We start from the raw sequence: 17752 nt of genomic DNA, 5'->3' as shown, positions 1-17752 counted from the left end.
TAAGTATAAACTGGAATCCCTGATGCCCCCCCCCCCCTTCCTTTTCTCTGTACTGATCTATTGTACATGTTGTAGATCATCAAATTTTATTCACACCTTATTTTTATGGGATAGTTATTAGGTATTTATAAGGAAGAAAAAAAACATGAATTTGGGTTATTGCTATAAATATTCTTAATAATATGTAAATTTAAGTAGAAATGTGATTTACAACACTTTACGACACTGACACAACAAGATGCAGTCCCAAAGATATTTCATAGCTGCAGTAATATATAATATTCCTCCTCAAATTCTACATCCTGCATCTATGTTATTTTTCTACACATGCATATGTATAATAATTTATCACTGTGTAGAGTTTGAGGAGGCCCAATATTCCTGCTGCCTGTGATTTACACATGTGCCTCTGTCACCCTAGTGTACCCCTTTACCTGCAATGTGGTTAAGAGTAAAGTCGGGGGGACCTTGGGGGTAACGTTTCATCATGATGTCGTTGTTTGGAATCTGGGTCGGACGGAAGACAACTTGTTCTTGGGGCTGGACAGATTTCTCAACAATCTGAAATTGTTTAAAAAAAACATTTAAAAAATAAAACAAATGCAAAGTCTATATTTTATACCAAAAATTCAATTTAAAGATTCAAAACAAAGCATCTACAAGATAGATACTGCTAATTTTTTGGCTAGATTTATAATAAAATTAAAAAGCTCATCAGAAAATTTTCATGACATGAATCATATACAGACAAAACAGAATGTTGAGTGACCCCCCCCCCCCCCTTCCACTACCACCATCAACACCAAACACACACATGGACATTTCTTTCAATCCTGTTGCAATAAGGTGATTATCTAAATCCAAAGTGAATCCCTTAACATAAATAAAAGAAATATTTACAGGAAGTTCAAATGTTCTTAATGGAACCTCTTTCACAAGTCTGTTATAATCCATATTTTAAGATAATTGTCACTGAGCAATGAATCCAGTATGGCCAGTGAGTTTGGGATGATAGCAGTGTGTCCTCAGAAATGTCACTGAGCAATGAATCCAGTATGGCCAGTGAGTTTTGGATGATTGCAGTGTGTCCCCAGTGTTATATTGACTTTGTCACTGTGCAGACAGATTCCTATTGACCACATTGATATATTGTCAAACAGGTTTTACAAAGTTAAAGGAAGCATTTAACATGTTTAATGTCTACATTTAAATGAAATTAAACATTTAATGCTGTTTTCATTGACACCATATATGTACCATACTACCACCATTCAACATGGCTAAAGTTAAATTTGAATTTGATTACCATTACCAAGAGGAATGTATTGTTATCCAGATAAATGGGTGTTAAAGACTTTTAACAGAAAATTGTTACTGAACAAAGTAGAGTATGATTCAATCTCTAAAGGTTATAGACCAAGTTTTCTTTTTCAGTGCGTCAGGATCGTTTTTATGATGGTATAGAAATAGGTATATTCCTTCTTGTTTTATTTTGTTCTGATTTTTTTCATTCTTGTTTTTATTTGTTTTGATTTTTTTTTTAATATGCATCAGGTAATAGAATCAAAGTCCCAGTTGTTTCAAAATCTATGTAAATAATAATTATTTATCTTTTGTATAGGTATTCAATATCATTAAACTAAATGACTAAGATTGATTTGTGTGTATAAATTTACTTCTTTATGTTTTAAGTTTCGGTTGTTTGTGTAAATTTTTGCATCCTCAGACCATCTGGTTACTTCATGCAAAAGCGCTTTCGTGCTCAGTATAAATAGATTTAACCAGGAAATGTTTGATTAATGTGACGTTCATTACAAAGCATTAAAGGTTGTTTTGTGAGTTGGCTTTCCCTGCATACCCAGTCCCATTATGTTTTTGTGATGAATTAAGAGCCCTCTAAACACTGCACACTACAGAGTTCTGATTTTGTGGTATTTTTGTGCTGATAATCTGCCCTTTGATCTAGAATAAGATAAATTGAAATGTACAGTTTATTACTTAATTTGTGATCAAACAAGCATTCATAAAATTTTAATGAGCCAAAATGAACAGATTAAACACTACATCTGCAGGAGTTTTTCCCACTTAACGTAGGTCACGGGTTTGCTGACATCATTAAAACTGGGTACGCAATTTTTATGGTTTGGGCGACTTTCTTGTGCACATTTGATTATGACGTCACAATGAAAAAGAAATTTCTGTACATCATTATCTAGCTATAACTTTTGTTGGAATTGGTATTTTATTGTTATATTATTTAAGGCACAACTTATCACAAATAATGAAGGCTTTTTACGATTTGAATAGTCGATACAATATTTAGATATAACTCTTGTTGGAAAAGGTACACTGTAGCTTAATTAGTGTAATATATTATTTATAGAACAAACTGAAATTATCAAATATAATGAAGGCTTATATTACGATTCGAATCCAACACTGGAAGTATTAGAAAACGTTTCATTATGTGTTATCAATCGCATCCCGGAGAGCGCTCGGAGAGAATTTTCGGCTTGTCGGAAAGGTCCGCGAAATTGCGATTGATTAGATATCACATGGTATTGCAAAACGATATGGGCACAAGTTTCAACTGACCTCTTTTCCTTTGAACGTATTTGAATTAACAGTTTGTTTAATTAATAAAGAAATCATTATATAACAATCACAAATACACCTATTACATTAAAAGTTTAACCTTTATTTTTAAAAGGGACATTTTAAAAATATGTTTAAAAATTTATCACAAATTAAAAACTGCTAAGGTACTATGAAACATAAACCAATACATTTTTTGAGCGACACTGACCTCCTATAAGTAAACACAGGCACTTGGGATATGGATTCCCCCTTTTCATTTTTTTCTCTTTAAATCTGGGGTTGAGTCACCTTTTTCCTATTTTTGTATTCTAATACCAATAACTTACCCTTAATAAGCCGTAAAGATGCCCTTAGATGCAGGTGATTTAATCGAAATATTTACTAATCGGGGGCACATGAAAATCAAATGGAAATATGAAACGGAAGAATGTGTAAAAAAAAAAAAAAAAAAAATCATTGATGTCTGCATATTTCGTGTTATCTTATGCTGTAGATAAATAATCATGCGAAGTTTAAGTTTAAGAAGTGAGTTAAACGACGAGAAAATCTCTCTTTTTATGTATCAGTCGAAACGATATATTTAAAAACAGCTTATAGAGACAAAAGGGTTACATTATCGATAGCATATAGTACATGCTAGAATACAAAACTAGGAAAAAGGTGACTCGACCGAAGATTTAAAAAGAAAAAAAAGGGGGGCATTTTTATGTATCAGTCAAAAACGATATACATGTATTTAAAAACAGCTTATAGAGACAAAAGGATTACATTATTGATAACATGCAGTACATATTAGAATTCAAAATAGGAAAAGGGTGACTCGACCCCAGATTTAAAAAGAAAAAAATGGAAGGGGGGGGGGGGCGGTCAATACCTCAAGTGCCTGTGTAAGTAACGGCTTACAATGTTGTTATCTACAGATTTTATTCAAGTCTTTGCTTTCCATGTCCAAACAGTCGAATTAATGTTATATACATTGAAAGTCTTTTGACCCCTAACCCCCCCCCTCCCTCCAAAAAAAAATCTGCCTGTTGATTACGTCAGATAAAATTAATTTTTAGATTCTCGTCCCATTTACCCCTCTAAAATGTCTCGTTCGTTCATTTGTTTTTTCTATTCTTATACGTATAATCATAAAATCAAGTTCAGATTTTTTGAGTTATCCTCTGTCTGTATGTAAAAATAAATAAAAACATTTTTTTAAATATATACTGAAAAATAGCCAGGACGATATTTGGCGGAAATTTATTCATTAAGAAGTTATCATAGCTATGTGCGCATTGCTGAATGTTCTAAATAAAAACATCTCATATGTATACTTGAATAAGAGGGTAACCGTTTTCCACCAGCACGCTGAAAAAATACACAGCCAAATGTAGGATACTTATTTACGAAAATGAAAAGGAAACAAAACAAAAAGAAACGGTAAGAAAACAACACATAAAGAAAATACATTGAAAAAAAGAAACTAAAGGACTGATTGTCGTTTTACGTCCCTTGAGATAATTTTCACTAATATGAAACGTATAAAGAATATTAGAAGAGAAACATGACTAATAATCATTTCATTGCTATTGAATTATTATGATACGATTCGTGGGTCACATGAAAGCAGATAGACGTGAATTAAAAATATTTTAATTTGTTTTTCTGCTCTGTATACCGGATCAATATTCATGACGTCAAGCATGACATCGCAATATTTTATGACGTAGTTCTTAAAAATGTTAAATTTTGCGATATAAAATCAATTGTCTACAATTAAATTATGAGAAAACAAACTCGAAGACATATTGATTTTTTCACATAGATTTATTTCAAATCAATTCTACTTTAAGATACCAAAGGGGGATCAATTTCGTCTGCGCCATTTAAAAGTTAATGGTATTTTTTAGAAAAAAAATCTTGCCTGAAAACGAGCCGAAATCGACGTTTTTCCTATATAATTCAATACAATAACGTCGAAAATGTTACTACAGCAATGGAATCTTTGGGATTTAATTACATAAAAACGATGCAGACGAATTTTATAAAATTTTCAGAGAATATAAAACAAAGGTAGAGGAATTATATAACTAATTTTCATGGTATGTTTTCGGACACTTTTAAAAGGCCTGCAAACCCGCAACCTACGTTAAGTAAACAACAGTGAATTCTGTTCATCAGTACTTCGATCATTGTCTTTGAACATTTTTCCTGGGGGTAAATGCAAGGTACCCTATGTTGAAAATGTAATAGATAAGCTCAATATTTACAACTTTACGAACTATAATTTTCTCAATGTCTAAAAAAAATTTCTTAAGTGTATAAAGGGTCCTTAACATGGTGATACAGTATGTAATTTGTTTTTGTGTTGTTTATTATATACAGAATTTATGAAATTAAATGCGATTTGTAAAGAATGCAACAATCTTAAATTGTTTTCATCTTATTTATCAATGAATTTGTCAAGAAAATATTTATTTTAGAGGAGTGAAACGAGGGAGAGAATATTATTTCTCTGGAAGTGGCTGTTGACCTTTAAGTATATGACCTTGACCTGACTGGCCATTAGATTAATGAGTCAACATGTTGAAGACAGGCCAAATGTGAAGTTTGACCATAATTTGCCAGTTAATTTCTAGACTTCCATTTATGGGCTTACAAAGAAAAAAAGATGAAATAATTTCAGAATTATATAACTTGCTTCAAAGACAATGCATATGTCAACAGATTCATGATCATGATTTGGAGGGGGATCAAGAACTCACTACTCTTACACCAAGCACATGTATAATATCTTTACAGTACTTCTTGTATTATAAAAGTGCTTAGAATGGTATCGGGGCTCAGCTGTGAGCTTGATGAGAACTGGATCACTCACTTGATGACTGTAGGCAGCAGTGAAGTGTTTACTACTAAGTGCTGGAAGAATTTGTAGTGAAGAAAGCGTGGAGTTAGTCTGCAAGATAAAAACACAGCTACATTGGATTAATGGTCTACCACCATATTATCATGTATATAGGTGCTAAAGCAATGCTTCTGAAAGTCTGTCAGGTGATCAAATATAATAGTACTAAGTAAGGTCCTTTTCAACAAAAGAACTTATGACTAAGGCTAATAGATATAGTTTTAAAATCTAAACATCTTAATAATTTTGTGAGATTGTATTCACATAAATTTACATAACTAAATCTTCCTTTATATTCATGTAACAGGAGAAAAATGTGACGGACCAGACTGGGATTCGAACCCAGGCTCCCTGTATTTCCAGTCAAGTACTCTACCAACTGAGCTATCTGGCCATCAGCAATCGAACCCGTCTAACCACCACATTCACATAAAAATCAAAATTCAATCAACATAAAGAATACAATTAAATTGCAAAACCAGATATTTGTCTTAGTTGTAAGTTCTTTCTTAAAACTTGGCCCAGGTTCATAATTTCATTTTCTGAATCAATTGTTTATTCTATTTTCAATCTCTTACATCTGACAGAATTTCCAGGTGATATACTAGAACTAGATCTATATGACAGTAACATTAAAAGACATAAATATCTAGGGCTGTCACAGTTCCAAAATTTCTTTGGGTCGGGTCAGTTCTGTAAATTTTCGGTTTGGTTTCGGGTTTTTCATTTCGGTTATTTACATCTATTTTAAACCTTAATTTCATGAATTTAACTTGAAAGATCTTTATTTGTTACATTAAATTTACATTGAAAACAAGTCTTAACCATACCAACGTCTAGACATTGGTGTGTAGAACTACTTGGCCTACTATTAGCCACAACCTGACTATTCCTGCTCGTTTTGATAATTATCTAATGCTTCCATGACAAGTGTTTTGTCATGGAAAGAAGTAGATTTCAGTTGTGATGTTTATTTATCACTGTTATCGCCATCATTCCTTTGATTTCGACGCCACTTTTTGTATTGAACAGACTCTAATATATAAACTAGACCCGAACCGAAATCCGGGAAAATGGAACCGAAACACCGAACAACTTGGACCTCAGTTCTCGGTTATTTCGGGTACTCATGACAGCCCTAATAAATATATATATAAAGAAAGAAAAAGTTTAAAATTATTTAGATTATTTAGTCATATTGATGGTGCAATATACTTTTTCATTGAACGTGCACTAGAATTTTAGTGGAGTAGTTTAATATACCCATGACTACTACTTAAAACCAGTAGATATATCATATGCAGCCATGATTATTACTTAAACATACTACTTAGTAGTCAATGCTATATTAGATTTATTACACTTACTTGCTCAATGTATATCATTTTTTTAAAAGCAGTAATTAATACAGTTATTTTTTAAAAGCAGTAATTAATACAGTTAATTTCCCTGTATAGCCATAATGTTTATCAGTCATTATATGTGTGATGCTTAGCAGATGGCATGTAAATAATATCACCAAATTCTTATTAATTCTACCACTGTACATGTATCTTGAAACTATATCCATCAATTACTTAGATTACAGATCCTGTCAATGCAAAGCAGATTGACTAGGAGTCAATGATAAAAAGTGGTCAATTTTTTACGGGGAGAAAATGTAAATAATGATTATATTTATAAGAATATTGATACACCAAGACTGGCAAGAGCAAATCCCTGCAGTATAACCACCCCCCACCCTCCCCCTTTTTCTGAAAAAAACGTGAAAAGTTATGTATAAAGACATACATGTACATACACACTTCTTTTATGTCACAATACATGCTCAGTGAAAAATAAAACATTTGTATGAGATTATGAATCTGTTACGCCACTTGTCTGCACACTCAAAAAGAACAAGATAATGTGCATACCTCTTTCGTGAGAGTTAAACGACTTTTGGGTTTGTTGTACATATCTGACAACAAACTGACAATTTAACCTGGTCTTTCACACAAAATTTCACTGTGCTATAAATATCATGATACATTTTTGTGTAATAATGATCACAACAACATGAAAAATGCATGTTTTTAACCGTCGGTGCCCTTGGTTGCATAGGTTGCCGCCATTTTGAAACATAGGAAGCTGGACTTGCGCAAATATACCGGAACATATTTTAGAGAAAATTCGGTACCAAGGCCAAGGTACCCGAGCTTGATGCAGAGGTTGAGACACAAGAAAATAAGATATAGATAACTAAGATTAAAGTCACGGAACTTAAAATTAGGTCGATCTGAAGAATACAATGTCTACATTCGACCCGAAAGGTAATTTATTCATAAATACATGAACTTTTGGAATTTAAGCTCACCTGGCCTTAGCTGAAGGCACAAGTGAGCTTTTCTGATCAAAACTTGACCGTACGTCGTCTGTCGTCGTTGTTGTCGTCGTCGTTAATTTTTCACATTTTCTCCTTCTCCAGTGAGGTCCACTCGACCAATTTCAACCTAACTTCCCACAAAGCATCCTTGGTTGAAGGGGGGGTTCAAGTTTGTTCAAATGAAGGGCCACGCCCTTCAAGGGGAGATAATTAAGAATGAGTGAAAATTGAACAGCGTGTTTCAGAAATCTTCCTCTAAAAAACCACTGGTTCAGAAAAGTTGAAACTTATGTGAAAGCTTCAATACATAGTGTATACGTAGATTCAAGTTAGTTCAAATCATAATCCCTAGGGGTAGAGTGGGGCCACAATAGGAATATGTAGGAAAATATCTTTAAAAAATCATATTCTGATGACCAGCAGTCATGATTAGTAATATTAATACAGAAGCATCCTCAGGTAATGTAATATTATTTGTGCAGAATTTATGTACATGTGTATGTATAAAAACTATCTGGTTTATTCCTTCTTTTTATGTTTTTCTCCTATCAATCATGCAACTCTTTCTCTCTTGTGTGTATGTATATTCATTATTGTATTACATGTGTAACGGGAGAGGAGAAAAATGCAGCGGACCAGACCGGGATTCGAACCCGGGCCCCCTGAATCTCCAGTCAGGTGCTCTACCAACTGAGCTATCTGGCCACCGGCGATCGAACACGTCTGACAGCCACATTCCTCCCTCCTTAAAGGTCTTCGGCCCCAGAAGACACCAACCCAGGCTCTTCCCTGGCAGGTCTTTCACCTGTCACTTCCAGGGCATGGCACAGCACCAAATGTAACGGGAGAGGAGAAAAATGCAGCAGACCAGACCGGGATTCAAACCCGGGCCCCCTGAATCTCCAGTCAGGTGCTCTACCAACTGAGCTATCTGGCCACCTGCAATGGAACCCGTCTGACCGCCACACATGTATATGACTATATATAAATGTTAATTTACAATGTACTTTCTTTTTGTCCCATGAGGGCCCTTAATTGGTAAATAAACTAATTGAATTGAATTGAATTGTAGATTCAAATTTGTTCAATTCATGATCCCAAGGATTATGGTGGGGCCTCTTTAGGCAATCAAAGTTTTTTAATATAGAAGCAAGTTTTTTCAAATCATCAGTTAGGATTAGAGTGGGACCACTTAATATATATTAAAACTTTTTAATACTGAACTGAATCTTGCTTTATATCTCTCTCCAAAGTGCTCAGGTGAGTGATGTGGCCATAGGCCTCTTTCTTTAATGTTACATACTCTACAAGCCAGCTTATATGAAAATTCTTTACATCTGTCCATTGACCCAAATGATAGGAAATCCAAATCTTAAGAAATATATTCTGTTCTGAACAATTTATCCATAGTTTATCTAACTTCAAATAGAGACTCCTGTGTAGAATGCATCTTTTTGGGATTTGCTGCAGCAGCTCAGATATGATTTCATGCATGGCAACCAGCAAATGTAGCTTTGAAACATATATCTCTCTTGTGTGTATGTATATTGTATTACATGTATATAACTATATATAAATGTTAATTTACAATGTACTTTCTTTTTGCCCCATGAGGGCCCTTAATTGGTAAATAAACTAATTGAATTGAATTGTATACAACAGTACACTTTTTAGTTTACCATGCAGCCACATAATAGGCCTATAATTTGTTAAATTTTCTTCACCTATTACAGGTCTAGTACAATCACTACATATAGCTATAGCTTGAATTATCTACGTACATGTAGCTTTATTTAGCTATTCTAGATCTAATGCAAGTTTTCACAAGTTTGCTGTGTATTTTAAATAGACAAAAAATCGCAAGTAGGCAACTACTAATATTTATACTATAGAGTATTTTAAAAAAGTAACCCAGAGCAAAGATAATTTAAAAATTTCTGCTTTTTATTGTTTGATTTCTGGTGCAGCCATATATGTTTGGCTTTCCTGTTACATTTGGTGCCATTGTACACCCATGGATTTACAGGTGAAAGTCCCCCCAGGGGCTAAAGAAACTTGGTTGTGTGTCTTTCAGGATGAAGGAAATTTAAGAAGGGAGGAATGTAGTGGTTTGGGCTATATGGACTGAGGATATAGGCGTGGATAACTCGGTGGTTAGATCAGCTGACTAGTTATGCATGGGTTCTGGGTTCAATTCCTAGTCCAACCATAAATTTTCACTTTTCCAGTTACACATGCATGCACTGTGATTTATCATGAGGGAATTTACGTGTATATAAATTTACGTTGAGATGCATTTAAGACATGGCTTATGTGAATTGTTTTCTTTATGTTTGCAAGATTTATTTTAAGATCTAGAACCATGAATATAATTTTTTGTTTTTAGAACAACTATTTTAAATACTGATATCTGAATTGATTATGGTTTCTACCGTTTAGAGCACCCCCATGTACGATACAATCCTCTGATGGAAGAGTGGGTCACTGTGTCTCCTCATCGCATGAAGAGGCCCTGGAAGGGGCAGGTAGAAAAACCGGAGGAAGAAGAGATTCCTAGTTATGACCCCAACAATTCTCTGTGCCCGGGAAACACGAGGTCCAGCGGAAAAGTACAGTGTAACTACTAACTTGTTTTATTTACTATGATCCCATTCATTTATGAAATTCAATGCTGTTTTTAAAGCATTTAATATGTCATTACTACAAGAAATACTATGGATATTTTTTATGTCTTCTGATATTAAAAGTGATTGACATTTAATTTTTCCAGTTTTCCAGATTTGAAAATATCTGTAAGCTTTTTGTTATAATATTTCCAGGTAAATCCAAACTATACAGGCACATTTCTGTTTGAGAATGATTTCCCAGCACTTCTTAAAGATGGACCCGCACCACGTAAAAAGTTACAGTCAGATTTTACTGCAAGAAGGCTAATATTTCAGCTGCCACAATTAGTCATGACTCACTGGGAATTTGTATCACTAAATAACACTTATATGTTATTAAAAAGGGGGGGGGGGGGGAATGCTATGTTATTGCTAGTTGAAGAAAATGTGAAATTATGAATCAATATAATTTGAATTTTCAGCCCCATGCTCTGACCCCCTGTTTCAGTCATCCCCAGCCTACGGGACTTGTCAGGTGATGTGCTTCCACCCCCGGTCCAACCTGACCCTACCTCTGATGTCCCAGTCTGAGGTCAGAGAGGTCATTGATAAGTGGGCAGAAATCAACACAGACCTGGGAAAGAAATACACTTGGGTACAGGTTTGTGAATGTCTACATAAAATTTTACGTGTATTTGTGAGGATGGACAATAGTTTTCAAGCCTCTCCGTATATGTTGCTGGGGCATGTGGTGTTACAGTTCAGGATTTTGTATTTATTCAGTTCTTGAATGCAGTACAGTTTTGGATATTCATTTCAATAAACCTTTAATTTTGTAAATGTAAAGTTTTTTTTCAAAAAGTTTAAAAATTCCACTACTCCAGTACAAGTTTTGTCTTTCACAATTATGAGTACAAATTAGTAGAGCTACAGTCTCATTTGGGACTTCTGTTTTTGTTTTCGTTTTTTTTTTTTTCTGCAATACTCAAGTGCAAGATATGAGCTCTTGTTAATATTTCAGATCTTTGAAAATAAAGGAAACATCATGGGCTGTTCTAATCCCCACCCACATTGTCAGGTGAGTGTTCATTGTCAGGTGAGTGTTAAGGGTCATTGTCAGGTGAGTGTTAAGGGTCGTTGTCAGGTGAGTGTTAAGGGTCATTGTCAGGTGAGTGTTAAGGGTCATTGTCAGGTGAGTGTTAAGGGTCATTGTCAGGTGAGTGTTAAGGGTCGTTGTCAGGTGAGTGTTAAGGGTCGTTGTCAGGTGAGTGTTAAGGGTCATTGTCAGGTGAGTGTTAAGGGTCGTTGTCAGGTGAGTGTTAAGGGTCATTGTCAGGTGAGTGTTAAGGGTCGTTGTCAGGTGAGTGTTAAGGGTCATTGTCAGGTGAGTGTTAAGGGTCATTGTCAGGTGAGTGTTAAGGGTCATTGTCAGGTGAGTGTTAAGGGTCATTGTCAGGTGAGTGTTAAGGGTCGTTTTCAGGTGAGTGTTAAGGGTCGTTGTCAGGTGAGTGTTAAGGGTCGTTGTCAGGTGAGTGTTAAGGGTCGTTGTCAGGTGAGTGTTAAGGGTCGTTGTCAGGTGAGTGTTAAGGGTCATTGTCAGGTGAGTGTTAAGGGTCATTGTCAGGTGAGTGTTAAGGGTCGTTGTCAGGTGAGTGTTAAGGGTCGTTGTCAGGTGAGTGTTAAGGATCATTAGCTCACCTGGGCTAAAAGCTAAAAATTTGAACCTCCTGGAGAAGATTAACTCTATACCAAAATATTGGGAATTACAATAATTATTATAGTTGGAATATAAGGTTTTTTTCTATACTTAATAAAAGGTTATAGCTAGACAAATCAGATTTCATATTTTTAGGTGGATTTTTGGGTCATTTAATTGACCACCTAGCCTAAATGGACATGTCTGCTTACTGGGATGAATACTGTTCTTATTTAGAGATTCAGATGAGAAACGTAATAAACAAGGAGCTTTTCTTTCCCAGCTCTCAATGTCATTTATTCCAGTGTCTTTGATTACATGATTTACAAGAAGACTAACATTCTTATGACAGGTGTGGGCCAGTTCCTATTTTCCAAATGATCCAGCTAAAAAACACAGAACACAGAAAGACTATTATGATGAACACAAAGTACCAATGTTGGTGGACTATGTCAAAAAAGAACTTCAGAAACAGGTAAGTTAAGATTTGATGTGAACTTTTTGATTGGTCTGGATTTTCTAATCACGGAGCTGTTAACTATTTCAGAAATTCTGTAATTCTAGTTTTAAAATACGGATTACAGATTTACCTCCTGAAAATACATGTAATTTTCCTGGTCATGCTCTGAATTTTATTTTTTTTTAAACTACTATAGATCACTGAATTTTGGTGACACCTTATTTTTGCGAGATTGTTATTCGGTATTTATAAGCGAGACAAAATTTTCATGAATTTCGGTCATTGCTCTAAATAATCTTTTATAATACTAATATACGTGAGATAGAAATTATCGCGAGCAGTTAGTCTCACATAATTACGTGAAAATAAAGTTCTCACAAACAAAAAGTGATTTACAGTATATTGTATAAATGCTTAAGCAATGATAAGGATTCAAAGATAATCAAAGACACTGGTATACACTCAGATGGTTATTCTGTTTAGAGACGTGGACATGCAGGCCTAACTTACATCAACTTTAGGGATGGGTATCGGCAAACATTTCGTATCGTGATATATTACGATTTTTCCCAAAAATATCACAATAAATCGTGATTTTTTAACACACAATTTTTACTACAATTTCAAATGAATTTCTATAATATTTCTTAAAAATATGCTATAAAAACATAATTTTACTTTTAAAATTTTTATTTATTTAATATAAAGCTCATTTGGATGCCGTTGTTTAACAGTTTTCAACATTTTTTACACTTCCTGTAATTGTCATTCAATAGTTTGAACAAATAAATGAATAATTTCTGGAATTTATAGTTATGTACCAAATACTGATACTTTAGTCTCCGTATCATGATACGTATCACGCAATAAAAAATTGCGATATAACGATATACTGATAAAATCGCGCATCCCTAATCAACTTCTCTTTGCAAACCTTTAGGTTTACATACTGGAAAACATGTTAATATTTAATCAGTGAAGGCCTAAGCTTTGATTGATATTTCTTTTCAAATGTGCCTATTTGTATTCCTATTCCTGTGTTCTGTTCCAGGAGAGGGTGGTTCTACAGAATGACTATTGGGTTTGGCTGGTCCCGTACTGGGCAGTTTGGCCGTACGAGACCATGCTGCTCCCCAAACGACACATTTTACGAATTGAAGATCTGACTTCAGAAGAAAGGGATGGTAAGTTTTTATTGTCAATGATATACATGCAAGTGAAAAGCTCGTAAAAGTTCACCAGGTAATAATTGCAGGATGTTTTATTCCAAATCCCAACTAGTGCCTTATTTTAAACTTAATCATTGTCAAGTTGTAAAATTAATTTAAAAAAATATTTTTAAATTTTGTGTGTAGTTTTATCAGATGGATACAAAACAGAAATGTATGAAATAAGATGCACCTGTAACAATTGTAACTTTTCAGCATTAGCAGACATCATGAGAAAACTCTTGACGAAATATGACAACATGTTTGAGGTCTCTTTTCCCTACTCCATGGGCTGGCATGGTAAATGATAAAGTTTAAATTCTGCTATAAGTAGATGTACCTTGGCATGGTAAATGTTTAAAGAGGTACTGTACAGTGGTATAATTGTTATTGTAGTGTAAATGCTTTAGTTTAAACCAGTGATAAGATCTACTTGTACATTGTACCAAGGTTTGTGGTACAGTTTAATCTCTTTTATAACAGCTACTTTTAAATACGTGTACAATGTACATTTTTTAGCTCTACTGGTCAGAGACCAGAAGAGCTTATGCAATTGTAAGGTGTCCATCATCCGTCTGTCTGTCTGTCTGTCCGTCTGTAAACAATTTTTCAAAGCACTAGTCCTCCTACAGTTTTTGTCTGATTTCAGTATAACTTTGCACATAAGTAGACTACACTAAGATACATAATTTTGTGTATTGGTTTTTGATTTCAATGAACGGTGTTGCCATGGTTACTAAAAATAGAGATTTCTAGGAAATACTTTCAAAATGCTACTCCTCCTACAGTATTGGTATGATTTTAGTATAACTTGGCACACAAGTAAACTACACTAAGCTACATAATTCTCTGTACCAGTTTTGGATTTCGTTGAACAGTGTTGCCATGGTTACTAAAAATAGAAATTTTCTTGAAATACTTTCAAAACACTTCTCCTCCTACACTTTTTGTCTGATTTCAGTATAACGTGGCATACAAGTAGACTAGACTGAGATACATAATTGATGTTATTGTTTTTGATTTTGTTGAATAATGTTACCATGGTTACTTAAAATATCTGTAAAATTGTTTTAAAAGGCTACTCCTGCTACAGTTTTAGTCTGATTGCAATAAATCTTGCTACAAAAAGAGACTAAACCAAGGATCATTATTCTATTTATTGCTGTTGCAAAGTTTCAAGTACAAGTGCTACTTTTATCTTCCTTTATAAGTACAACCAGTAGAGCTACAGTCTCATCAGAAACTTCTGGTTTAAAGAAATACTGTAAATGTTAGTTCTTGTTTACATGTAATAAGTAACCATTGAAAGGACCAGGCTAACTCAAAACTTAAAATAGTTGTAATACGTAAGGATCAGTAGAAAAGGTTTTCATTTATGTAAAAGATATACAGCTGTATAGAATATTACTCATGCACATGACTTAATGATTACAGGTGCCCCTACAGGGGAGTATCTCCAACAAGATAACAGCCACTGGCAGCTCCATGCTCTGTACTTCCCCCCTCTGCTGAGATCAGCTACAGTTAAGAAATTCATGGTGGGCTATGAGATGTTGGCTCAGTCTCAGAGAGATTTAACTGCAGAACAGGTAACAAGATTAAAAAGAGGCATATTTAATCCCAGTGATTTTATACAGAATAGGTAGTCGATATAATAACAGGGCTCTCACGCCACTTATTGGGACGGGGGCCAGGGTTGTAAAATTTTGGAAAATTAATGACTGTTTCGGTAATTTTGTGAAAGTCATTATATATAGGGTTTCTGGTGTTTCTTATCAGCTAAATTTCTGTTTTACAATAGAGGAATATGAATAAGTTTAGTAATTACATATCTTACTAAATGTTCTTTCTTTTTCTGTGGAAATGACAACTGGAAAAATTTAATACATTCAATTGGGGGAAAAGGGTACTTTTTTGAATTGGGAATGGGAGCCTTTATAGAGAATCGAGAGCCCTGAATGAAAGATAAACAGGATAAGTATTAGAAAGATATAAAGGGTATAAATACCAAGTAAGACTTAAAGCAAAATAGGTAATAAAATTAGTGAGATGAAAATTTTACCCAAACTTTATCCTTGGCCATAACTTTCGAGCAGTTGGTGCTAGGGCTTTCATATTTCACATGTATATTTCTTGTGACAAGACCTTCCCTTGGTTACCAACAGTTTTTACCTTTTTTTTCCTTGACCTCGAGTTTTTCCTACTTTTGAAAAACTTTAAACTTGGCCATAACTTAATGAATTGTTGGAGCTAGGGCTTTCATATTTCACTTGTGTATACCTTGTGATAAGATCTTGAGGGTACAGTGTGGGCACATTAATTTTGACCCTTTGACCTTGATCTTGGAGTTTGACTTACTGTAAAAGTGGTTATTTACGCGTGGGGGAAATTTACACTACTTACGCGGTAAGCTTAGAACCGCGTAAAATACCCCCGCGCGTATGGTCACAAAATTTCAACCTTCTGGAATCATTATAGACCATTACTTATATACTGTTAGACAGGTCGAACCAGTCGTATATTAATTATGGAATTGAACGCACGTGAGTAGATAAATACATCACGAACAGAGATGAAAACGTAACTGTTCTTTTTTTAATTGTGCAATGAAAAATGCATCTTGATATTAAATATTTTAAAGCAACGTCACGCAACTAAAGCTTCAAAACAATGATACTCATTTTCATTTCCTTTGTATGTACGCGAATGTCCCTCTTTATTTCAAATAATTAGTCCAAAATGTTACACAAACTCTCAGTCACTACAAACATACCTATTGAATTAATTGTCAACGCTCGCCACGCAGATACAGGTAAGTAGATCCCACTTTGAAGTTTGAGCTTGCGTAAATAATTACAATAATTAAAGCATACACCAGTTGTTCACACTTCACAGCTGTTGTCTGTGCTTATATTTAGCAATCCAACAGTATAAATTCTTTTTGTTTTGTTTGTTTGTAGTTATTTTTTTTTTTCTTATTCATTCGTGTACTTGCGTGACTTTTAAAGGGGAACAACTTGATGTTAGTAACGATGGCCGCGTAAATTTTTCTAGGTAAATCGTGCGACCGCGTATATTACACCCATGCGTAATGTTTGATGGTCACAAACGCGTACTTAACAACCAGTGTAAATAACCACTTTTACAGTACTTTTGAAAAATTTAACCTTACCTTTCCTTGTGACAAGACCTTTCTTTGGGAACCAATAGTTTTTGCCTCTTGACCTTGTGATTTGACTTGCATTTGAGAAACCATAACCTTTTCCATGAGCTGCCAAACGGGGGCATCACTGTTTCACAAACACATCTTGTATTCAAAGAATAGTTAAAGATTGAGTGAACAACTCATTAAATTATTTGATTCAAGCCATATTTAATATTTAAATTAAAAAAAAATAAGAAAAAAAATTGTCATACAAATTCACAATCTAAAAATACTTTATATTTTTGCAGGCAGCAGAGAAGCTGAAAAGTTTACCAGATTTACATTATAAATCACAGAATTCTTAACAACTCCAGAGTCTTAGTGCTGCATGTTCCTGTTTTACCAGATCTGCATTATAAATCAAAGAATCCTTAACCACTCTACAGACTTAGTGCTGCTGTAGTGCCAAACTTCAGGGGTCCCTGCTGTGTTCTGATCAACAATAGTATTGTAAATAAAATGTATTACAAATAAAATGTCTTTGATCATGTTTTATCTTTGTATTTTGATATTAAGATGCTGATCATTTCACAAGAAGGATCTCCAACAGTGTTTTTCTGTGGAATTTAATATTCCATTTTTGGAATACTGTTCTTGACTGCTGTATTAATTGAAAAAGCCGAAATTCAAAGGTTTGGAACACTTTAACTGGCAGGTGCTGCAGAATGCACAAAAACACAAATGTAAAACGATGGGTTTGTTTGAGTCATTTGTCTTGTTGACT

The 17752-nt window shown here is 34.2% G+C and overlaps 2 protein-coding genes and 1 non-coding gene across 4 annotated transcripts in view; 1 reads left to right on the top strand and 2 right to left on the bottom strand.

Moving 5' to 3' along the window:
- LOC133181572 (leucine-rich repeat-containing protein 49-like) overlaps positions 1-7596 on the bottom strand; it is a 55097-nt gene extending 47501 nt beyond the window's left edge. Inside the window, exons 1-2 of the mRNA XM_061316078.1 lie at positions 7405-7596; positions 435-561 (exon numbers count right to left, since the gene is read on the bottom strand). Coding sequence (XP_061172062.1) covers positions 435-561; positions 7405-7446 — 169 coding nt within the window. The 5' untranslated portion in view covers positions 7447-7596. The remainder of the gene's footprint in view (positions 1-434; positions 562-7404) is intronic.
- Positions 7597-7691: 95 nt separating this feature from the next.
- On the top strand, positions 7692-17518 carry LOC133181573 (galactose-1-phosphate uridylyltransferase-like). Of its 2 annotated transcripts, XM_061316080.1 has the most exons (10): positions 7692-7800; positions 10293-10462; positions 10673-10748; positions 10942-11120; positions 11481-11537; positions 12508-12630; positions 13667-13799; positions 14040-14123; positions 15258-15412; positions 17277-17518. In XM_061316080.1, the coding sequence occupies exons 1-10, from the start codon at positions 7779-7781 to the stop codon at positions 17331-17333; spliced, it is 1056 nt and encodes a 351-aa protein (XP_061172064.1). In that variant the 5' UTR covers positions 7692-7778; the 3' UTR covers positions 17334-17518. The 2 variants fall into 2 exon arrangements, with proteins under 2 accessions (XP_061172064.1, XP_061172065.1); XM_061316081.1 differs by lacking the exon at positions 7692-7800 and having other exon boundaries at positions 10297-10469.
- On the bottom strand, positions 8486-8558 carry Trnas-gga (transfer RNA serine (anticodon GGA)). The gene has a single exon. It is a non-coding gene; the product is annotated as a tRNA-Ser (tRNA).
- Positions 17519-17752: the final 234 nt, after the last annotated feature.

This window comes from Saccostrea echinata, unplaced genomic scaffold (genome assembly GCF_033153115.1).
Source record: "Saccostrea echinata isolate AGI-Se365-2 ecotype Australia unplaced genomic scaffold, CSIRO_AGI_Sech_v1 ptg000009l, whole genome shotgun sequence".
In the NCBI taxonomy this organism is placed as follows: domain Eukaryota; kingdom Metazoa; phylum Mollusca; class Bivalvia; order Ostreida; family Ostreidae; genus Saccostrea; species Saccostrea echinata.
This window is presented reverse-complemented; position numbering and strand designations above follow the sequence as displayed.

Bases quoted from the DNA above. Each gene is read 5' to 3' on its own strand.
- LOC133181573 (XM_061316080.1), top strand. From the start codon at position 7,779: ATGTCTACATTCGACCCGAAAG. The intron at 10,749-10,941 runs GTAAAAAGTTAC...TTGAATTTTCAG, and splicing joins TAAAGATGGACCCGCACCAC to CCCCATGCTCTGACCCCCTG. The intron at 14,124-15,257 runs GTAAATGATAAA...TAATGATTACAG, and splicing joins CTACTCCATGGGCTGGCATG to GTGCCCCTACAGGGGAGTAT.